This window comes from Nylanderia fulva, unplaced genomic scaffold, assembly GCF_048542155.1.
Source record: "Nylanderia fulva isolate GAGA-0341 unplaced genomic scaffold, ASM4854215v1 Scaffold154, whole genome shotgun sequence".
NCBI lineage: Eukaryota > Metazoa > Arthropoda > Insecta > Hymenoptera > Formicidae > Nylanderia > Nylanderia fulva.
The window spans coordinates 223,810-248,514 of NW_028189773.1; the positions used below are offsets into that span (position 1 = coordinate 223,810).

At 35.1% G+C, this 24,705-nt stretch overlaps 3 protein-coding genes across 3 annotated transcripts; 1 reads left to right on the top strand and 2 right to left on the bottom strand.

The window, feature by feature from the left end:
- Positions 1-3,584: 3,584 nt before the first annotated feature.
- Positions 3,585-9,001, bottom strand: LOC114946322 (proto-oncogene tyrosine-protein kinase ROS-like). The gene is made up of 6 exons (XM_085480638.1): positions 8,674-9,001; positions 7,007-8,435; positions 6,331-6,444; positions 5,944-6,161; positions 5,277-5,747; positions 3,585-5,058 (listed from the first exon to the last, which is right to left on the bottom strand). The coding sequence occupies exons 2-6, from the start codon at positions 7,266-7,268 to the stop codon at positions 4,681-4,683; spliced, it is 1,443 nt and encodes a 480-aa protein (XP_085336764.1). The 5' UTR covers positions 7,269-8,435; positions 8,674-9,001; the 3' UTR covers positions 3,585-4,680.
- Positions 9,002-11,305: 2,304 nt separating this feature from the next.
- Positions 11,306-15,676, bottom strand: LOC146724029 (uncharacterized). Its single transcript, XM_085480640.1, has one exon. It carries the CDS (start codon positions 12,105-12,107, stop codon positions 11,343-11,345), a length of 765 nt encoding a protein of 254 aa, XP_085336766.1. The 5' UTR covers positions 12,108-15,676; the 3' UTR covers positions 11,306-11,342.
- A 7,354-nt stretch (positions 15,677-23,030) lies between these two features.
- Positions 23,031-24,350, top strand: LOC146724030 (uncharacterized). Its single transcript, XM_085480639.1, has one exon. It carries the CDS (start codon positions 23,073-23,075, stop codon positions 23,997-23,999), a length of 927 nt encoding a protein of 308 aa, XP_085336765.1. The 5' UTR covers positions 23,031-23,072; the 3' UTR covers positions 24,000-24,350.
- Positions 24,351-24,705: the final 355 nt, after the last annotated feature.

The window sequence follows — 24,705 nt, forward strand, 5'->3', positions numbered from 1 at the left end:
ATTATCTAAAATCGCAAAAATTCATTACTCTATACAAAAATATATACACACAAAAAGAATTACGGTTGATTGGTCTCTCCATGTCCAAAAATATCCAACGAACTTATTATAAGTATCGAATCTTCTACGTTATTTCTAAAACTTTTTTTAAATATACTTTTTTAAATATTTTTTATATATACTTTTAATACCTTTTAATGCTTTTTTAAATACTTTTTTTTAGATTTAAATACTTTTTTTTGAGAGTTTAAAATGAGCTGTCTTTCTGTATTGTTGGTTTGTTATGTGTCATCCTTAATAACTGTTAATAAGTAGCAAAATTGTCAAGAAGAACGATGATAGCGCCTACGGAACGGGTTAATTTCTCGCATATTAACGATGAAACTATCCGAGATCTGAACAAAATCAGGGATCATATCGAGGCGAACATTGTTGGACAGGACGGATTGAAACACGCGTTAATTGCTCAAAAACTCTTGATTCTAAATAACTATAATTAAATTTTGATATTATGTGAATTGTAAGAATTTATATTTCAATAATTATACTGAAGAAGACCGCGTGCGGTCGAAACGTTTATAGAATGATTATAATTTGCGTTAGTTTTAATATAATGACTGTAGTTTTATAATTTATACATGTAATAAATGGTAGTTGACTGAACATCTCGAATATTCAGCTCGATAAGTTGGCCTTATATTTATCACTTTGTTTTCAATATACGAGCGACAATTGTATTAATTTATTTTTTTTTAGATATTTATATTTATTAATTTTTGTATAAAATTTTTAAGTAAGTAATATATCATTTAAAGTAATCAATATCGAAAATTAGAATTTTTTAGAATAAATTGAACGCATAGAAAACTACTAAATGTTGAAATGGAAGATGGGCACAATAAATTACGTTCTCAATCAAACAGTTTCAAGGCCAATAATATACACAGCTATTGTTCTTTATATGTTCCACTTTAGCGCAGCCAGACGCAGCAAACATTAGACGCCGCGACTTCAAAATTTTAGACGCTAGCGAATAAAAAATGTGAAAAAGTTTTTATCAGCGAATTAAGAAGCTGGCTCAAAGTGAATAAAAGCAGCATCGTGTAATGCACCCTTTACACGCCGCGATTTCACAATTTTAGACGCTAGCGAATAAAAAACGAGAATCTAGAAAAAAGTTTTTATCAGCGGATTCGCTGACAAATTAAAAAATTTACTCAAAGTGAATAAAAGCAGCATCGTGTAAAGCACACTTTAAGTGTAGATCAGAATGTATAAAAAAATGAATTTTCGGGAAACTGACCTGAGTTATACAATATTCTTGATCTTTCGAAGAGGACGTGAGAGCCGTCCTCATTAGCATAAATACTTTTAGTAAAACACATAATATTTTTATTGTTTTTAACATAGTAAGTTTTCTCCTCTTATAGATGTTTGCACTCGATTGGCTTTCATTCATGACTGGTGACCAACCGCTATTAAATACCATAGAATCTTCTCACAATGATTTAAATATATTAATCAAATCAATATCCCTTCAATGTTTCTCGCAGAGTCGGATCTAGAGCGAGCTAAGCACTCGTTTCGGATGAAAGACATAAGAGAGCATAAAAATGAACAATAAATTGAACAATTTTTTTAAAAAAAGTTTTTTTATAAAAATGCGAAAATGATATTAACATGTAGCAGTTCAAGTACCTACCAAGCGTATGTTATTTTGACATGCGTTTGTGCGTATGTAGAGAAAGGAGGCGTCAATTACTAATAATGCCTCGGATGAGAAAATATCTCGATCCAGCACTGATCATTCGAATAGATTATAAATTGTTAGCTAACGCTTCCCAATGAGAAATGATTGATCGAATCGTCATCAATTCGACGAATTTCTCACTGAGTTGTTTCTTACGCGCTCCGCGCACTCGGTATGTAGTTGCGGATTTATAAGGATGAGTAAATAACAATTATTCAAATTTAAATTTGAAAAACTCGGATTCAGTTTTTGATTCAACGACTTGCGGACCAATATTATTCTCGTCTTTTTTTCTACAAAAGGGTTAGGAAGAAATAAGCAAATTTACACGGAAAAAAATTAGCTACCATAGCTAAATTTTAGCTGTCCATATATTACACATGAAATTTAGTTATCATGCTTAAATTTTAGCTATGACAATTAATATTTTTTAGTTATAACATTCTTCGCGTTAAACTATGGCTACAAAATATTAGTTACCATAGCTAAAATTTAGGCACGATAACTAAAATTCAGGATGTTATATATGGTCAGCTAAAATTTAGCAATAGTAGCTAATTCTTTTTTTCCGTGTAGTAATTTCGGATTGAGATACATTTCCTGAAATAAATCTTAATAGTATGCTAAGAAAATATTTGTGTTGGCGCACATTAATTAGTTACAGCAAAAAATTAATTCTCGGTGTAATTAACGTCATCCGCGTTTCGCTCTTATATCTTATTTATTTTTAATATACTTTCGTTTTTAGTATGTTAAAGCTTTTATGTTTTTATTTATTTAGAGTTGCGAAATTATTTTTTTATACTATTAATACTTTTAAATTTGAACTAATAATCTACATATGTTAGTTTTTTAAAGATTTTTCTTTATTTTTCATGTTTTTTATTATTTAAATTTTGTTTTTTATGTGTTTTCTTTATTTTATTTTCTAATTTGCTTTATAATTTTATATTTTTACGTAGCAAAAAGGCGAGTAGATTTCAAGCCAAAGTCCTATACTTACTTACTTATCTATACTTCTATCTATATCTAGACTAATATACATATTAAGAGGTAAAGTTTGTTTGTTCTATTGTTTGGGATAATTTGAGAAATTAATAAATGTCTTACTGGTGTATATCCTCCTAAGTAACATAGATTATGCGTACAATCGTCTTGCAACTTCTAAAAATGTACGCGTCATAAAAAAATGGGTTCTTTACTTTTTATATTTTCCAATAATATAATAATTTAACGTAAAACCTACACGACCAATTTTGATAAAATTTTCACCCTTACATTTGTATAAATATAGTATGAATTATTTACGGTACAACGTTAAATTATAAAATTGTTGGAAAAATATAAAGCGTAAAAATTTTTTTTGTATAATACGCGCACATTTTTAGAAGTTTGTAATACGATTGCATGTAGTTTACGTTACTTAGAAAGATCTAAGCTATCCACCAATGAAAGATTTTTTCTTTATATTTGTTGCATGAAAATTTATCATGAATAATATAGATAATATATTTTATTTTCCCGATGTAGTAAATTCACTTATTCTTTTACAATACGTTTGCAGTATCATTAAAATTATCTTGCTATTATTTAGAGATTGACATTATACAAAACGTTGATCGAATATTTACAAGTTAAACTTGTCAATTTATTTATTGCATTAACTACATCGAAACAATATTTGTCGCAATTTTTAAATTAAATGCAACAAATACTGACAGTATAAATTTATATGTGCGACAAATAATATAATTAAAATTCGACAAATTAAAGTAGCTTCAAAAAATTATACATATAATAAATGATTATCTACTTTGTAAAGATTTATCTATTATATATTTGAACCTTATATACAAATATTGAATATATTTTCCGTATTTCCTTTATTCTCTCCATATAAAGATTGTAAATATAAATACTTTCTTTATTTTAACTGCAACGGAGTGCAATACCAAAAACTAATCAAATCTAAGAAATTTTTTTTCGAATTGCTGAATTCTTTATGTAAAATGCGTACATGGTAAATTATTAATATAAACAAAAGGGAAATAATGAATAAATGCATCAATAGTAAATAAAAAACAATGTATGGATAATTAAGTCATAATTGAAAAGAAAACTTATATTATCAGTTTGCATTTTTGACATGTAATTTGTAAATAACATTATTCTCGTAAATTATTTTTATAATAATTATAAATTACATTTTAAATGCCACTTGATGCAGTATTGTCTATAACTGTAAGTTAAAAAAATATCAGATAAGAAATATTTTTAACGGCTCTCAATATTAATAATAATATAAATATGATATTTTAAATCGGCCAATAGAGCCTAAGCGCGAGAAATTAATTCTTCGGAACTGTATCTCTTGGTTTGAGATTACTAAGTTCCATATAACTAATCGCGAACTTCCATATGGAGAAATAGGCGAGGAAAATATAGGTCCGAAAAGTCGCTGAAGCGAGAATCGAACCCGCGTCTTTCACTTTCCGGGCGACTGCTCTTACCAACAAACTATTCAGACCCTTTCGATCCTATATTTTTTATTTGCCTTTTAGTAGATGTTAGATTTTTCCATATTTCTCCATATGTAATTTCGATATTAATTTATATATGGAACTTAGTAATTTCAAACCAAGAGATACAGTTCCGAAGAATTAATTTTTCACGCTTAGGCTCTATTGGCCGATTTAAAATATCATATTTATATTAAAAAAATATATACATAATAAACATAATACAATTTCAACAAATTGTAAATAAAGTTTATGACTTGAATTGTAATATTAGTAAAAAGAATGATTAAATATAACATTAACTGTATTATAAAATGTAAAAAAAAGTAAATAAGCAATATATCTTAATAGATATTATCTAGATTTGTAAAATTCATTGCTCCATACAAAACTATATACACATAAAAATAATTACGATTGATTCGTCTCACTACGTCCGATAATATCCAACGCATTAACTATAAGTATCGAATCTTTTACGTTATTTCTTAAGGTTTTGATATTTTTGAGACAATTTGTAAAGTTTGGTCTACCGATTACAGATTTCCAACAATGTAGCATCAACTGATACAACATCGGTGGACAGTTGAGAGGTTTTGGCAGTTTGCCTCCCTCACGCACATACTTTAAAACTTCGGAATTATTCTTGGCAGGATAAGGATGTTCACCCAATGACATAATTTCCCACATTAGTACCCCGAAAGCCCATACATCGCTTTCTGAAGTAAATATTCCAAACACTAAAGATTCCGGTGCCATCCAGCGAATAGGAAGCATGCGTTCTCCTACCTAAAACACAATCATATAGCACAATAAACATTTTTATCGAACTTGTCCAGAAATTTAGAAACAAGCGTTATCTGCATATAGTTAACCCTCATTTCCCTTTCTCTTCCACAGGTATACAAATAAAAATAATTTACTTTTACTATTATAATCAGCTTAAAATTGTATTATTATAAAAAAATAGAATAAAAGTTTTAGCTCTCTCAAATAATTGTATTTACCGTACGGTAATAGTGATCTGAATAAATATCTCTAGCTAGTCCAAAATCGCTGATTTTCACAATACGGTTTCCATGATTTCTTACGGATATTAAGCAATTTCGACACGCGAGATCTCTATGCACAAATTGCTGTCTTTCTAAGTAACAACAGCCTCGAGCAACATCTTCGCACATGGCAAGCAAGTCTTGCAGACCCAATGCGCGCGAATCTGACGATTGCAATGTTCCATTATTTCTTAAATAATTCAATAAGTCACCAGGTTCTATTAATTCCGTCATAAGCAACGGTGAATCCGTGTCCATACAAATGCCTAATATTCTTAGCACATTTTCATGTCGAAAGTGGCTCATAAGTTTAGCCTCTTTCAAGAATTCCTTTTTCTCTTTCGAAGAAGCTTCTTTTTTTAGCATTTTTATCGCAACTGGTGTTGTGTCCGATCCTTCAAAATCTTTGATAATTCCTTGATATACCTGTGAAATATTACATAATTAACAGACAAATCGATAAAATGTATGCTAAAAATGTTTATCCTATTTGAATTTTTCAGAGAAATTTTAATTTTAACAATTACTTTTATTTAAAAATATGATTGACCATGAATTTAGGCGATTAAAAATAAAAAATATATTTAAGAATATACTTAAGTAATAAGAAATTAATACTTACATTACCAAATGCGCCGCTACCTAGAAACTTTGTTTGGATAATTTGATTTTTTTTTATTATTGTCAACGCAAATTCGTCTGAATTAAATTGCAATCTAGGAGGGTTCAGCAAATTTAGTTGAGTGCACCCAAAAGGTATTTTATTTAAAGGTACTAATTCCGTATTCATCATTATTAGAGGCGAAACTATTTCGTTGCTTTCTTTGCGTTGCCTGTATGCTGTCATATAAAAAAATATTTAATACACGACATAATGCTACGCATTGCAATATCTTAATTTTTTTAAGAAATAATGCCGACTTTTTCAAATTTTATATGTTCGTATATCTATATACCAAATCTAAACAATTTATAATAAAAATCCAAAATTTATATGAAATATACTTACTACAATAAAAGTAGTAAACATTGTATATTACAATGATTACAATAAGACATAATATTAATGGCAGATAATATTGCATAGCTGTCCCAGTTGCGCTAAGAATCTTTCTTGCATCACCTTTGTTACACAAGAGTACAATTCTTCGTTTCATTGGACTTTTTACTTAAGATATTTTATCTTAATATCTAAGAACTACATTACTTGAAATGGACACCAAGGAAAGGTTGAAACGTAATAAGATTAATAAATTGCCAGTTGGTCGACACATATTTCTCAAAAATGAAATAATAACACTCTTCTCTCGACCAAACTGGCAAAATTTTATTAATTTACTTCACAACGTTTTAATCATGATTTAAGTCCTTAGCAAGTGATTTGTGAAATGTAGTTATAATTTAAGGAAGTAAGTTTCTTAAAATTTAAACTACATTTCGCAAATTACTTGCTGAGGACCTGAATCATGGTTGAAACGTTGTAAAGTGAATTAATAAAATGATGCCAGTTTGGTCGAGTGTTCATTAATTTATTTTTAATTTTATTTGGCAATTCTTTATGCACATATTTATCAATTATTATTAAGACATTTTACTTAAAATTTCGTTATTCAATTTGTAATGCAAAAAAACTTTTAAGATTCTTAAAGTAAGCATAAGTTATCATAACGTCTTCATTTGCTTACCGAGCGTTTCAAAAATAAATTCTTCTCCATCAGACGGCCATATGAAATCTTCTTTACACTCAGTATATTTTAAGTTCAAACGAAATTTGTACTTAGTTTGCGGCAATAAATTTTCTATGTGATATGTTATTTTATCATTATTTCCCTTAATATTATTCGCAATTTCCCATATCCTCTTTCGTGACGCAGCATTTTTGTATTCTAGTATAAGGAATTCAGTAGGAATCGTCAGATTAACGCTTGGTATCCACGAGATATTCATAATCTGTTTGTATCGATCCCATTCAAACTTAAATTATTTGGTTCGGACATGTAGACTGTTTTTATTACACTGTCAGTGACGACATCTGTGCGAATAATTGGATACACACTCACGTATATCTCGTATTTTTGCTTTGGTATCAGTGACGAAATTACCGCGAAAAACTTGTCATTTGTCGTACGTTCTAGTTTATTGACTTTTATGAAGCGAAACGAATTTTGATTTTCTTGAGTGCTATTTGGATATTTTACCATTTTCACCTCATAATTCACTGCCACGCAACCTAATTTTTTCGGTGGCATCCAATCAATTACCGCCAGATTTGGCATTACAACTTGAACTACTACATCATCCGGTGCATAGAGCTTGCCCGTAGTTATCAGTTTTACATCTGGGCCGAATTGCAAATCCATCGATATCTTGTAGATGTAAAAATTGCTCAATGCCAGCTTTAACGTGTATTCTGTCAACTGCGTCAAATTTTGGAATTCGTACTGCTGTTCGTACGTTTGGACATGAAATTCTTCGAATTTGTTAAGATCATTGTCTAAACATTTGAAATAACTCACAGAAATGTTATATATAAAAACTAAGTTGTACTTTTTACATTCATCATTGAGAATCGGCTCCGGAAGGTTCACGTTAATGCTGTCTGCAGTTATTAGCACTTCTTCAACACGATAATCCTTGGTAGGTATTAGACATATCTTCGGGGGATATAATTGTAAAGTTTTATCAATAGGTACGATACGAGAGAAAATGCCCTTTCCAAAATGGATTTTTGGAAGACATTCATATAAATTTTTTTTGCTTTGGAAAAGAGCATTCCCCTTTCTTAAAATATGTATTTCTTGATAAGAAATTAAGTAAATATTTTTACTATCAATAGATAAATAACGATAATGATAAATTGATTGATTTCGAAGACTTAAAACTTTGCAATTACAACCATTAATATCCGTTACGATTAAATATTCATCGTTTATTATCCAATATATTAGCGGCTCGTCAATATTTGTTGTATCAATCGTCATGAGAGTGTACTCATATTGTAGCAATCCTCGAAATGTCTTGAGGCAGAAGCATTTATTGTTTGTCATATATAATTGGTTTCTACCATTGAAATCCGTTTGCACTATTGAAGAATGTTCTGTCCAATAGAAATGTCTGAAAAATATTTATATTGCTCACTTTTATTAAAACATTATTATAATTATCTATCACATACTAATATGTGATTATTTATATCTTATACGTTTCTATGTAAATTTATGATTCCATTACTTATGGAACTTCAATACAAAATCTGCATATTAAATTGGCAAGTTATAGAACAACACAAATCTTTAATTAAAAAAAACACAATATATTGTTCAATTTGTTAGATTAATTAAATTTAACGTACCTCTTATATGGCAATACTGTTAAAAATATATCAGACTTTGCAGCAAATGCGATTTTTTTGTATGCTTTGATGCCTTTTTGTTGTAGTAATATTAAGTCGAATTTCATAATGTAAATATGATCGTCAATATCATATTCTAACCAATAAAGACTGCCACGAATCCAATCAATGCACAGAGAATATGCATAGCCCCCCATTTCTGCTATTATTGTAAAATTTTGATTCGTTTCGATTGCGTTCGGATTAAATTCCAATGTTATTAACTTTGAGGCCTGAATAATCCCATAAATCTTATGTTCCAATGCTGAGTAAACGATGTCAGTACAGTATTTATATATAATCTCTAAAAACTCACCTTTAAAAAAAGGTAAAAAAAGGCGACCAGTTAAGGGCACGCCATTAACAAAAATTATCCATTGCAAACCCATGTAGAATCCTATCCTATTGCAAACCCATGTAGAATCCTATAAAAAATTAATCATTGCAAACCCATGTAGAATCCTAGGCAAAATTAACCATTGCAAACTCATGTAGAATTGTATTAAAAATGATCCATTGCAAACTTATGTAGAATCCTACATTGCAAACCCATGTACAATAGAATTGTATGAAAAATTATCGATTATAAATTCATGTACAATCGTAACAAAAGTAATAAAATAAAAAAAAAATTGCGCCAAGTGAAAGTAGAAACTTGTACCAGTGGAAAATTAAAGTTGCAGACATATATAGAGTCGTATAATGAATCAGTAAAAATTTAAATTTGCAAATGTAGAATCGTACCATAAAAAAACTTATCTTTAAAAAAAAAAGATAAACAAGATGCCAAGTCCATGCGCCATGTAAAAAAGATATAAAAAAATTTTAGTTAAAAAAACTGGGCGCGCTGCTAAGTTTCAAAATTACAATGCACCTTAAAGTAACATTAATTAATTTAAACACAAAACATATTTTAACTGAAATGAGTTTAAAAGTAACAATTTAATTTTAATATTGTTAGAATATTATTTAGCAGCGCTCCCAGTTTTTTTAACTAAAATTTTTTTATTTCTTTTTTACATGGCGCATGGACTTGGCATCTTGTTTATCTTTTTTTTTTAAAGATAAGTTTTTTTATGGTACGATTCTACATTTGCAAATTTAAATTTTTACTGATTCATTATACGACTCTATATATGTCTGCAACTTTAATTTTCCACTGGTACAAGTTTCTACTTTCACTTGGCGCAATTTTTTTTTTATTTCATTACTTTTGTTACGATTGTACATGAATTTATAATCGATAATTTTTCATACAATTCTATTGTACATGGGTTTGCAATGTAGGATTCTACATAAGTTTGCAATGGATCATTTTTAAGACAATTCTACATGAGTTTGCAATGGTTAATTTTGCCTAGGATTCTACATGGGTTTGCAATGATTAATTTTTTATAGGATTCTACATGGGTTTGCAATAGGATAGGATTCTACATGGGTTTGCAATGGATAATTTTTGTTAATGGCGTGCCCTTAACTGGTCGCCTTTTTTTACCTTTTTTTAAAGGTGAGTTTTTAGAGATTATATCATTCATTTTTGTATATTTTTATGACCGGAATAGAACAATTATTAAACATGTTTATCTAAACTTCTTTGCTTAAAATGATGTGTACAATCAGATCCTAGAATCCTGATCATTCCTCCTAAAGCACCCTATTTATATAAATTTACCCATATGTGTGTGTGTGTGTGTGTGTGTGTACTAATGTCGAGCATTTTTTATACATTTTCTATTAAATTTAGATAAAAGTTGCAGGATTTCGAAAAAGAAAAAGTTGACACAGAAGTAGTATAATGGCAGGTATGGCCCGTCAAAACAAACCCCCACCACCGACCCGTCTGGCGCCGGGTCTTATCTTATCTTTCCCCCACAACCGGCGTCTGGCTTTTCCGAGTGTGGGTGTTAGGGGGAAAGGGTGTTGGGGGAAAAAAAAATGGCGACTGGCCCCGAAAGGTGGGGATGAGAATTTTTATTTTTTATTTTTTCTGATTTTCTCTGGATTTGAACCCGGGACCTCCGTGTTTCCGAGCAGGGTCCTAGTATGTTGAGCTAAACGAGATCTTACTAGTCTAAGGATTAGATGTGGTATTTAAGCTAAAGTTGCGTAGAGTACGGCATGGGGGTTCGGGTATACGTATGGCAAGGATAGCTCGTCGAATCAAATGGTCGATATTGGACGGGGGTGGGGTAAAAACAGTTCGGGTATACGTATGGCAAGGATAGCTCGTCGAATCAAATGGTCGATATTAGACGGGGTGGGGTAAAAACATTTTGGCCAAGAAAAGCGTCGTGCGGTCGACCGGTGGCAGGTAGTAGCTGACAATGGCGTAGGGTAATAAAAAAGAACACGCAAATATTTGTACAGGCGAGCATTCCGACTCGCGTCACGATAAAAAATAATAATACATCGTCGTAGATTAGAAAGATGTCAGATAAAATTTTATTTTAAAATAACTCGCTGCTTAATGAAGGTAAACAGGAACATGCATGTGGAGGAAATTTCTGGAAAGAGTAAGTGAAAGAAAATTGAACAATGGTTTTAAAAGTACAAATATGATTTATATTTAAAATATTTTACAGAACAAAATTATTCACAATCATTTCAAAAAAATATTCGTCGAATAATTATTAAAATTTACGTTTTGATATAATTGCATATACAATTTGTTCGAAATAAAGTGAAATTATTTCTAAAAATGTTATCTCGAAGTATACATCGAGAAATGTTAAATCTTTCAGTTGGGTGCGTACATTACGTTCTATTTCCTTACTGTTACCTCTGATCGTGAGTTTCACGATACTGCTATTAATGCTACCGTTGACAGGAAGATTTAACTGTATTTCGTTAATTAAATATCGAGCACATTCGTTGACATTAGTTGAAATAAAATTTAGACGATTTAAATTAGCGTTCACACAATTAACTATATTTTCTACACCTTGAAAAGTCGTTCTCTGCATGACTATCGCAATGTTGTAAGTTTTACGTTTCTTCGCCTTCGGTCCGTTTTCGTTCGTATCCTCCGCAGTTTCGGAAGAAAGATCTTCTTGTTCGTTTTCACGATATGTTATTAGTATGGCTCTAGCACCATATGCGGTAGTGAAATTTATAATTATCTTGTTAAAGATGATCGAGCTCAAATTAATTTTATCACCATTTAAGTAGCTCGACATCGTTTCCATGTTTTCTTGAAATTTTTGCCACGATTCCATGTCGAAGCAAATCCCTGCAGCTCCGTGAGATGTTAATTTAACAGCAGGTAGAAAATCCAGTTCGACGTTGTCTTCCGTCATAAGACCCACTTGAATTTTCTTCGTGTAGGATGAATTCAATCCGTATGTTGTTGACAGCAACATGCGCGGTTGTTGCTCGATTTTCTTAAGATTGTTCATGGTAGTTGCTACCGCGTAGAAAATCAAAGATTTAATAATCAAAGACGCGGAAAAATCGAAAAATCGAGAACTTTTTTACTAACTATCTTTTTACTAACGAACTTGAAAGTCCGGACGATGAAAGACGAGTGAGCGAAGATTTTCAAGAAAATTTATAAGAAGATAAAATAGAAGTGGTAGGGAGAAAAGGCATGCGCAGATAAATAAAAATTATGAGGAAGGGGAATTTTTAAACAATATAAATGATATAATTTTTAATGCGGAAGGGGAATTTTTAAACAATAAAGTAATAGGGAGAAAATGCATGTGTAGTATAATAAAAATTATGTGGGAGAGGAATTTTTTAAACAATATAAACGATATAATTTTTAATGTGGAAGGGGAATTTTTTAAACAATATAAATGATATAATTTTTAAATCTGACTACAGAGAAAATATAAAATTCCTACCGCTATCGAGAAAAGATACCCGAAAATTTCTCATCTTGATTTCCATAAACTTTTTGTAGCTAAGTAAATATCGCCCTAGATTAAATATTTTCTGTATCTAACAATAAGTAAATATTACCATATATATATATATATTTATATATAAAACAAGGGTAAGAATACTCGGGCATGAGAAAAAAGATAAAAAAGATAAAATAAAATAGAGAAAAGATAACTAAAAATTCCTCATCTTGATTTCCATAAACTTTTTGTAATTAAGTAAATATTGCCCTAAATTAAATATTTTCTATATCTAAGTAAATATTAACATATATATAAAACAAGGGTAAGAATACTCGGGTATGAGAAAAAAAGATAAAATAAAATCGAGAAAAGTTACCTGAAAATTCCCCATCTTGATAAAAACGTATAAATACGGCTCTCGGAGTTAAGTTAGTTACATTTTTTCGAATTTCGTCTCTCGCGTACTCACGTATTCGACGCAAGTGTACTATTAAATTTCAAATAATGAGTTTGAAAAAAGTAATTGAAATTTGTCTATCACTAGCGCAGAGTTTATGCGGGAAAAATTTTTCCAGGCATATATATGAATTAGCATGCGCTAGTGAAGACAAATGCTTCAATATTTTTGGAAAATTCGCGGGGGAATGTCCCAGCGCTGTGCTAGCGGTATTATTCCGACTAGGGCATTTTAGTGTTTTTCGCGAATTAGTGATTATCGCGGGTGAGGTGATCGAGTCGCGATACTATTTTGGTGGTGAGAAGGAAAACGACGCAGCAGGCCACATAGAATATCTCCTCCTGCATTTTCATCGAGTTCTGCGGGGAGAAGATAATAATGGTAAGTTTTTATTTTTATTACAGTTAATTATAAATAAATTAATTAAAACTACCCCAATTATTTATTTATTTAATTCGCTAAAACTTTAGCTTTCGTACGCCCTGTCGCACGCGTTACAGGAAACCGGCTGCGCGTACTGGAGAATCGCCCTGTATCACTAAGGCTAAGGTTAAATAGAAGACGACGAGCGGATTCTTCGCCGGAGCCCGGGCCTTCGCGTAAGTTTTTAACATTATAAATTATATCACGCTGCTAGAAAAACATTATATTAAACAGGAAATTTTTTAATAAAAATGTTATACGTTCCAGGCCGTGCACGCATCGTGTTAACGCCGGAGTTGGAGCATCCGGTTATTGATTTAGCCGAAAGCGATAACGACGTGGAAGAAGTGCGGGTTCGCGAAGTAAGTCCGTTCGATGAGGCGACCATATTTACTCCGCTTGAAAGTAAGTAAGAAAAATACTACAGTGGTATATATCAACACAAAAGATTTTTTAATTATGTGAAATACTAATAATATATGTCTGATGAATATTAGATGACGCGGCAAATGAAAACGTGGTCGTAGAGGATCGAGAACGGGGGGAGGAAATCGATGAGGAAGTAAACACGATTCCGGAAGATGAAGAGGATCTGGAGGAGGAGGAGGAGGAAGAGTCGGAAGAAGAAGAGCAAACGGAAGATGAAGAAGAAGAGCCGGAAGAACGAGAAGAACAAACGGGAGATGAAGAAGAAGATGAAAATAACAACACCACGTTTTCTGTAGAAGAAGAAGAAGAAGAAGAAGAAAATAGCGGGGAGATGGCTGAGGAAGGTAATAATTACATATTTTATACTTAATCTTCTCCTACGTTTAAATTTTTTGTTTATTCTAATTAAAATAAAATTTTATTAGGAATTTCTTTCTCTCCTAACATCGCGCCCGAAATTTCATATTCACCGGAGTATTAACCCTCGCAGGGTGACACAATTGCCCCGGTAAAAGAATATTAAAACGTAAGTGAACATAACATAATTATTAATAACAACAGTTTCACATTATTAATAAAAATTCAAACGTAAGAGAGTAATATTTTATTAAATATTTTATTTTGTTAATATAATTTTTTATTTCTCACAGTACAAAGTGGTGGGGGAAGGAACGTCAGAATACACCGAGAAGATTCTCAAACCCGCTCCGGTGAGGAAACTTCCGACGAAGAGCGAGATTTAGCGGCTGCTGGTGGACAAGAGGAAGTAACGAATCAAGAGCTCGAAGGTAATTTTAGATATTTAATAATGTTAGCGGAAAACGTGCGTCGGTTTAGAACTTTTGGTATAGAAGGACGGGAAATTAGTTTCCGTATTCGGCCGATACCCGAAGGAGCAAACGCGTATGAGTGGTTAGAAAATGCGTTTCGCGAACTTCACGAGTACGCGTTGCATTCGTGCGAACCGAGGGATTACGTCGGTATGTCTTTTGATTCCGCAAGTTTAACTCGTGGCCCCGCAGGTATATCGTTCCGACCTTCGCGAGATTTGACTTACGAAAATATTTGGGAACTCGTAAGCTCGTTAGCGCAAAGCTGCGGAGGACACGATATAGCGCGAGAATTTAACATTCGGATTTTTAAAGTCACTCCACCCATTGGTCGCGGACGTAACGGGCTTACGCCCGATGTTATTGCTAAACGTTCGATTTTAACAATTTCCAATACCGATAATTTATGTCTTCCTCGCGCGCTTGTATCGGCTCTAATTTTTAACGAGCGTGGAAATTTACGCACGGGAGAGTTACACGCGAAATGGAATGCGGTGAGAAGACAAAACTCGGTGTTACAGCGCGAGTTAGCGTTGCAACTTACGAGGGAGGTCGGTGTCACGATTCCGGAGGAAGGGAGTGGAATTGTTGAAATCGAGCGTTTTCAGCAATATCTCGCGAGCGAAAATGTCGCGATAATAATATATAACGACGATACTTTTGGTCGAGGCGGTAAGCCGCTATTCGATGGAAACGTGTTTCTAACCACTCTGCAGCGGGAAATAAAAGCTTGTCTAAATTTATTATACCGTTCAAATAATAAACATTTCGATGTAATTTTAAATTTAAATGCAGCAGCAGGCGGGCGAGGATATTGCATACCGTGTAATTTAAGTTACCGCTCCGATGCGAGAGAGCATCGATGTTCTAATAAATGTCCGCGATGTAACGGAGAGCCACCGTGTGAGCAATCATTCGCGGATCGTATTAGGTGCAATAATTGTAGACGTGAATTTTTCAATCATGCCTGCTTGGAGCGTCATTGCGCGGCAAAATCATACGACGGTAAATCACGTCGGAGTGTTTGTGAAACTATGCGATTTTGCGAAAATTGCGGACGTTTGATTCAAAGAAATAAACAACACGAATGCGACACGACTTATTGCGCTACGTGTCGTTCTCTTCAGCCTTTGAATCATCTTTGTTACATGCTTCCCCTTCGTCGGCATAATAATAATAATCGTCCCGATCCGCGCACTTCCGAACACGCGGATCGAAATAGCGAGCAACAACAGCATCACCGGAGAAACGACGACGACGATGACGCCGAAGGTTCGATTAATCAGACTCGCGAACACGTAGAAAGCCGGGTCGCATTCGTGTTTTATGACTTTGAGACGAGGCAAGACGAAACGCTCCAAGGTAGCACAAATGTAAAAATTCACGTACCTACGCTCTGCGTCGCTCAACAAATTTGCGAGGAGTGTGCAGGAATAGATGAAATGTCGGTGCGATGTCGTTGGTGCGGTATTCGCGAATTTATATTTCGTCGCAACCCCGTGCAGGAATTTGTAGATTTCGTAACGCGACCGATAAAATATTTTAAACAAATAATCTGCATCGCGCATAACGCGAAGTCATTCGACGCGCAATTTATTTTGAAATATATCGTGGAAAACCATGTCTTAGAGCCTCAAGTAATTTTAAACGGAACGAAAATAGTTGTATTAACGCTAGGTCATACGAAATTTATCGATAGTATCAATTACATGCCGATGCGTTTATCCGAATTACCCAAAGCTTTCGGACTGGCAGAAGGTACGAATAAAGGCATTTTTCCACATTTATTTAATACTATCGATAATCAGTCTTATGTCGAAGCGTTACCCGGTGTTCAATATTATTCACCCGATTCTATGCAAATAAAAGAACGCGAAAAATTTCTCGCGTGGCACTCCGAGATGACACGCGCGAATTATGTGTTTGATTTTCAACGTGAAATATTGCTTTATTGTCGTAACGATGTAGATATCCTTAGACGAGCGTGTATGGCTTTTAGAAAAATATTCTTAGAGCGTGGAAACGTGTGTCCATTCGAGGAATGCACAACCATCGCCTCAACGTGTATGCGCGTATTTAGAAAAAACTTTTTACGCGAAAGAGAGATCGGAATTATTCCAACGGGGGGATACAGGCATGCGAATATTCACTCGCGTAAAGCCCTGCAATGGTTGATATGGAAAGAGCGGGAGCTCGGACATCATATTATCCATGGCGGTCGCGCTCGAGAATATCGATTACGCGATGGTACGCTAGTCGATGGATACTACGAGTCGGTAGAAAATAACGTAACGCAATATTACGCATTACAATTTCACGGTTGTTTTTGGCATGGTTGTCCAAGATGTTTTCGGGTAAATCGCGACAGACTGCTTTCGACGGATCGTACAGATACGTGTGATTCACGTTACGAGCACACAGTTGCAACGACATTTCGTCTTCAAAAGCGTGGATATAGGGTGATTGAGAAATGGGAATGCGACTTTGATCGCGAGATGAATGAAAATGTCGAGATGCGCGAATATTTACATCGACATCAAATGATAGACGCCAAACCGCTCGATCCCCGAGACTCATTTTACGGCGGACGCACAGGAAATATCGTGACGCGATACGAGATCACGGGTACGGAAAAAATACGTTACGTGGATGTATGTTCTCTGTATCCGTTTGTGTTGAAGACCGGTGGTTTTCCGATTGGTCACCCGACAATATACGTAGGTGAGGAATGCGAGGAGTTAATCGGATTATCACCGGGATATAATTTCGATTCAGTCGAGGGGGTCGTGCGATGTAAAGTACTTCCTCCCCGCGATCTCTTTCATCCTGTATTACCCTATCGCGTGCAGGGCAAATTATTATTTGCGTTATGTCGTAGTTGCTGCGAAACATTTTCTCAGATTGCGTGTACTCACGAAGCTCACGAACGCGAATTCGAAGGTACATGGATATCGTGCGAATTACGAAAAGCAATCGAGAAAGGATATTTCGTGACAGGGGTTAGTGAGATTTGGCAATATAACATCACTCGTTACGAACCCGGTACGCGGCAAGGGGGTCTATTTACGGGATACATCAATACATTTTTACAATTAAAGCAAGAAGCTACCGGATGGCCGAGCGATTGTGTCGATAATGTTGCTAAAGAGCGTTACATCCGTGAGTATGAGGAAGTAGAAGGAATCGTTCTTGAAAAAGATAACATTGCACTCAATTCCGGTTTACGCTCGGTGGCTAAATTATGCTTGAATTCTTTTTGGGGTAAATTTGGTCAACGTGCAAACTTACCGAATACCGTAATTGTCAAAACACAAGAACGATTAATGAGTTTGCTCACTAGCCCTCAGCATGAAATAACCGATATATTGCCTGTAAACGACGAGGTGATATATGTTTCGTTTCGACTACGAGAAGAGGCTATCGTACCTTCGCCTCTTACTAATGTTATAATAGCGGCTTACACGACGGCTCAAGCGCGATTAAAATTGTACGATTATTTAGAAAAATTAGACAAGCGTGTTTTATATTACGACACGGATTCCTGTATTTATGTAAGTCGCGGAGATCCGCAGGAATACGAACCGCATACGGGTAATTTTTTAGGCGACATGACGGATGAACTCGCTAGCTACGGACAAGGTAGTTACATTGAGTCGTTCGTATCCGGTGGTCCGAAATTTTACGCATATGTGGTCCGTACACCCGAAGGACTCACACGCGAAGTTTGCAAAGTAAAGGGTATAACCTTGAATTTTGAAAACTCGCGTTTAGTTAATTTTAATAGTATTAGAGAATTATTGCTACGTAAAGAAAGAGAAGAAGAAGAAGAGGAACGGGAAGAGAGAGCGCGCGGAGAGCAAGTTGAAGAGGCGATTCCTGGGACATCGATAAATCTTCGTTTTAAAGCCATTCGGCGAACCGCATTTCACGATATAATAACGCGTGACGAAACAAAAATATGCAAGACTGTGTTATTAAAACGAAGATTTATCAAAAATCGATATTCTCTTCCATACGGTTATTTACCGGAACAATGACATAGCTCTCCTCTTCGCACTTCTATCTTTACGAAGATACGCGTACGTTTTCCGCCACTTGCATAGAAATGCAAATATTATATAAAAGTGTAAATATTGTAAAAGTAAAATGTATATATATATATATATTTCATAAAATATTATAAAATATTATACTTTATATTATATTTTATAAATCGTAGTTTTAAAATACCCGTAGTTTTAATTTTATTTTTATAATAGGAAGGACAAGGAGTAGTTTAACTAAAGTTAGAAGATGTAGATATTAGTAATAAGAAAAAATACTTTGTAAATATAAATACAAAAATTTATATTTTTAATAAAAAATATTGTTTATTAATAAAATTTATATATTTTAATAAAAATATTGTTTTCCCATTTTAGTTTTAATAATTATCCTTTTAAGCAAAATCATTTTTATTTAGTAAAATATTAAATTTTTAACAAAATTTTTAATATAATTTTTTTTGTCTGAAAAACTTTAACATAAAAATATTTAATTTTTAAAAAATTCTTGTTACGTACAATTTTTATATATTCAAATATATTCATGCCGAACTCACATACGTCCGCTATCGCAAGACATACACACCAACGAGAACATTTGATTAAAAGCTGATTGTGGGCAGCGCAACGTAGCGCTCGTCAGCTGATCGGTAGCGGTGCGCTAACCAGGCGCTCATCAGCTGATCGGTAGTTGCGAGCTAACCAGGCGCTCATCAGCTGATCGGCGCTCGTCAGCTGATCGGCGCTATTCGCTAGCACGAGCATGCGACCGCCGCGGGTTGGCCCCCGGTGCGCGAATAAGCTTTTTCCGTCGTAACTCATTTCATACTATGAGTAATATTAAAATTTAATTACACGGACGCTCTTTACGCTAATTTTTTGTTTTTAAGAACGCGCCGGATTAGACTTTCTTTCATTTACGAGATTGTACGTAAACGGTGAATATCGCGTTCATTTTGGGGAAATGGATGTACGCTCTAAACATCCTTGGACGTCGATCGTCTGCGGGCCTACGGGATGTGGAAAAACGATTTTCGTGAAAACATTTCTTCGTTATTTGTCCAACGTGTCCGATACTCGATTCGAGAGAATTTTATTTTATTACGCCGAGTGGCAAGATGCCTATCAACGCCTGCAATGCGATGAAAATGAAAGAGAAGAAAAGAGTAGCGTAAGAAAAAAGAACGTATATGCAAATAGCATTCCGATAAACTCGAAGAAAAATATAATCGAATTTCACGAGGGTTTACCGCGCCCGGAAGATTATTCTTACGATCCACACACCCCGAAATTAGTGATAATCGACGATCTTATGAGAGAGTCGTCATCGTGCGATGTTATCGTAGATCTATTTACTAAAGGAAGCCATCATAAGAATCTCAGTGTTATTCTCATTTCGCAAAATCTTTTCCATCAGGGACGCGGACAACGCGACATATCTCTCAATGCGAATTACATAGTAGTTTTCAAAAATCCACGCGATCGCGCGCAAATTCGGCATTTAGCTCGTCAAGTATATCCGGACGATCCTAAGTTTATGGAAGAAGCGTACTACGACGCTACCTCGAAGCCTCACGGGTATTTATTGCTCGATTTAAAACAATCGACTCCAGATGAATATCGATTTCGGACGTGTATCTTTCCCAACGATAAGCTGCATTACGCGTACATTCCACGTAGATCGATCAAAAGAGGCGTATAAAAGACTCGTATTCACACACGACTTGTCACTCGTGCAATTACACTGCGATGGTAAAAAAAGAAAAAAAATCGCAACCGGCATCATCGTCGTCGAAGAATTCACCCGACGGCGCGGTAAAAATCGCTAGACGATCTATCGGCGAAAGAAACACGAATCTTTTGAAAACTTTATGTTATCTGAAAAAAAATCAAAGAACAGCGTTTTTACGTACCGTCGATAATAATCTCATAAAGTGTATTCAAGAGTGCGTTTTCAATACTCTTAAAGGTAACGTACCGCTTGCAAGTAGTGAAAAAAAACGCCTTGCTAGACATAAATCGATCCTACGGCGTATTGCTGCGAAAAAAGGTAATTTGAAAGTTAAGAGAAAACTATTGGTGCAACGCGGCGGATTCTTACCCTATCTTATTGCTCCTATACTCGGAGCTATATTATCCCGGATCATTGGAGATTAAAAAAGGGGCGCTATTCTATGTATATTTGTTGCGTCAAATGTGAAAAAGATAAAATATTTACAATTCAATAATGGAGAGAGCAAAAAAAATGGTTTTAATTTCGTCGGAAAATCTCGAAAGACTGCAGCGACAACCGGAAATTTCCTCTAACGCGCCGGCCGATAATTCATCGAATAAAATTACCGAGATATCAAATGTGGAAAATGATGCTAATAATACCGTACGGACCCCGGGAACTCCTTTGTCACGGCTCGATGCAGAGATGTGGCGTATTCTGAATCTCACGCCTCAGGTCAGCGAGGACGAAAGATGGAAAATGTATAAAGAGGTACTTCAGCGTTATCTTCAATTTGTTCGTGCTGCGAGAAAACGATTACGCAAAGACGCGCACGCCGGTGATGGAGAACAGGACGAAGACACGAAAGAGCAAGAGGATGATAACCACGATGATGACGATGATTTTATGGAAACGCAAACTTTAATTACCAACGACGGTAACATTAGCGCCGTTAGTAGTAGTCTCGAGAAAAAACGCGCTCAATCAGCGGAAATGATACAAAAAATACTTAATAGTGTTCCGAAAAGTTATCGTAGTAAAGCACGCTTACTAATGAAGCATCTGCTCGATACTCCGTCATCTAAAATTAGCTGGAATAGACAAGGGCTCGTAACCATAGACGGTGACATTGTGGAGGGTTCGAATATCGCGGAACTTATAAACAATGCGGTACGCGAGAGAAAAACGGTAGAAGCATCCGGAAGAAATCAGTTTGCTCGATTACTACGTGACATAGGTACGTCACCGCGTCTCATAGGAAATCAAAAGTTATTAAAAGCAGGCGCGCGATCTCGCTATATTACTTCCGCGTTACCTCGCGGGTCCTCCACTCCGATCACACGTTCAAAATCGTACAGTCACAGGTTAGACGAAGCGAGTGAAACCGAAGAAGATACGCAATTCATATCCGCCGACGAGGACGGTGACGACGACGGTGACGACGATAGAACATTAGCACATAGCGTAGATTCTCCGTCAAAGAGAAGAAGAGGTTTACTCGATTGGATAAATCTCAATTAATGGAATTCGAAAAATTGTATTACGACCCCTCGCATTATGCAGGCTACTCTGCGGTGGACAATTTATCGCGAGCCGTTAAACCGAATTTTACGCGTAACAAAGTCGTCGAGTGGCTTAAATCGCAGGATGCATACACGCTGCATCGTCCGGTACGACGAAAATTTCCTCGTTTACATTATAACGTAACAAATATCGATGATTTATGGGAAGCCGATTTGATCGATCTTCGTAATCTCAAGAGCTATAATGACGGTTATTCTTATCTACTAACGGTTATCGATGTGCTTAGTAAATTTGTTTGGGTAGAACCTTTACGTGACAAAACAGCCAACTGTGTAATAAAGGCCTTTCAACAAATATTTTCCAGAAACGAGGGTCGACTACCTGTATACTTACAGACCGACAAAGGCAAAGAATTTATCGCCCGCCCTGTACAAAATTTCTTAAAAGAAAAAGACATCCGTTTTCGTGTAACGCGCAATCCCGTTATTAAAGCGTCTATAGTGGAACGATTTAATAACACTCAAAGAGCGGATGTGGCGTTATTTTACGCATAAAAATACACGTCGTTACTTTGATGTTTTACAAGATATTGTTCACGCTTACAATCATACCCGTCATTCCACCATCAAAATGCAACCCGCTGTCGTTACGCGAGAAAATGCTCGTACCGCGTGTGAAAATATGAAACGACGATGGGATAACGATAAAGAAAAGAAAAAGAAGCGTGGGCGTAAACAAAAGGCTAAATATCGCGTGGACGATCTCGTACGCGTCAGTAGAGCAAAAGTAATCTTCGAGAAAGGATACGAAGCGAAGTGGAGCGAGGAGATATTTCGAATTCATCGAGTTCTCGAATGGAGAAAACCCCGCGTATATGAATTAAGCGATTTATCGGGTGAAGTTATAGACGGAATTTTTTACGAACAAGAATTAGCACCAGTTATTAAAGACTTACGCGACGAGGAATTTATCGTCGATCGTGTGATAAAAAGCAGGGGACGCGGTAGCAATAAACAATTATTAGTTAGCTGGCAAGGTATCCTTCTAAATTTAACTCCTGGATACCCGCTTCGAATTTAACTATTCTTCGAAATGAGGGCGGATCAATTTCTTCTGGTTCTTCCAAGCAATAGCAGCATGCGCTATTTCCCCGACAATAAAACCTCGTCGTTCATTACGGAATTACCTCAATCGCTGCACTTACACGGTGACTGGGAAGTCGCGTTGAGCGAAATCCAATTCCCTAATACCTTTTTTCATGTAAGGCGCGGAGAAAATATACTCAGTTTCGTCGATATCGACTCTCAAGTTAAAGAGAAAAATAAAAAAGATGAGGTGTTAACTTCGAAGGAAGCCTCAATACCGTGCGGCATTTATAATAACATGGAAGAGCTCGTCTCCATGATTAATTCGTCATGCAAAGAAGTCGGTTCCCATTTTCGTTTGAAGCAAGAAAAATTTACAGGCGGTAGTATTTTGTTCTCCCTCGCGTGTCCTGCTGGTTGCAATCTGATTCATTATATGCATTTTTCCGATAGACTTTTGCAAATGATCGGTTTAGCTGATTTTCTTTATAACGCTCCTAAGGGGGAAAGTATCTATTGTTCTATGCTCACGACATCTAAGCTTAATTCCAAAGAAAAATCTACTTCAATTTTTCTTAAACTCGGTTTTCTTGACGAAAATGGAGTACGTGACGAGGGATTCTATGGTTACGAAGCGTGTAGTTTGGCGCGGGGTATTCCCGATAAACTGTTCGTTTATTGTGATATTTGCGAACCTTACATAACAGGAGATGTGCAAACTCCTCTTCTCCGAATAGTGCCTGTCACAGGGGGTGGGCGCGATTACGAATATGGAACGAATCAGGTAAAACATTTCTCACCTCTGCATTATATCCCGCTGCGCCTAACAAATTTCCGACGGATTGAAATCGATATAAAAGACGATACTGGAAACAAAATACCATTTGAATCCGGCACGTTAACGGTGACTTTACATTTCAAACGTATCGATTAGATTTTTAAAAATACTCTGTAAAGATTTTTTTGATAAGAAAGAAGGGATTTGTTCATTAATATGGATTATTATTCGGAGTATTATAACGAATTACAAAACGGTGGAACTCGCGGTGGCGGAATTCCACGAGTTTTTGTCGGTTCACCCTATCAACGAGGTCATGGAATAGGTAGTTTTCTCGGAGGAATGTTCAGACGTGTATTGCCTTATTTAACTAGAGGTCTAGGGGCAGTGGGTAAAGAAGCTTTGCGGGCCGGGGTTAATATAATCGAGGATGTTGAAAATAAAATGCCGTTAAAGGTAGCTGTCAAACATCGTTTTGAACAATCGCGTGACAATCTTAAGAGAAAAGCTAGGGAAAAAATAAGTAGTCTAATGAAGGGTACGGGATATAAATCAGATGAAAAAATTCATGTAGCGCAGTTTCCTTTCGGCAGGCTTAAGACTCACGTCGCTAAATCCTCGGTAACCGTGTCGCGTAAACGGCGTAAGACAAATAAGAAAAAAAGTCTATCGAAAATCAAGTCTCGTGGGAAAAAAAGAACAAATACAAAAAAAACTAAAAATAATACGAGGAAAAATCGCTCGACTGTAAAAAGGCTCAAATCGTCCGCGAAACGGCGTAAAGCTAGTAGCGGTAAAAAGCGCACAGTATACGATATATTTTCATAATCACCATTATTTCTAAATACGCTTGTCCGTGACA

Excerpts from the sequence above, each read along its gene's own strand:
- LOC114946322 (XM_085480638.1), bottom strand. The coding sequence starts at position 7,268 with ATGAATATCTCGTGGATACCAAGCGTTAATCTGACGATTCCTACTGAA. Across the intron at positions 6,445-7,006 it reads ATTTATTTTTGAAACGCTCG|GTGATGCAAGAAAGATTCTT; the intron begins GTAAGCAAATGA and ends TGTGTAACAAAG. Across the intron at positions 5,059-5,276 it reads CAGATCACTATTACCGTACG|GTAGGAGAACGCATGCTTCC; the intron begins GTAAATACAATT and ends ATTGTGTTTTAG.
- LOC146724029 (XM_085480640.1), bottom strand. The coding sequence starts at position 12,107 with ATGAACAATCTTAAGAAAATCGAGCAACAACCGCGCATGTTGCTGTCA.
- LOC146724030 (XM_085480639.1), top strand. The coding sequence starts at position 23,073 with ATGAGGGCGGATCAATTTCTTCTGGTTCTTCCAAGCAATAGCAGCATG.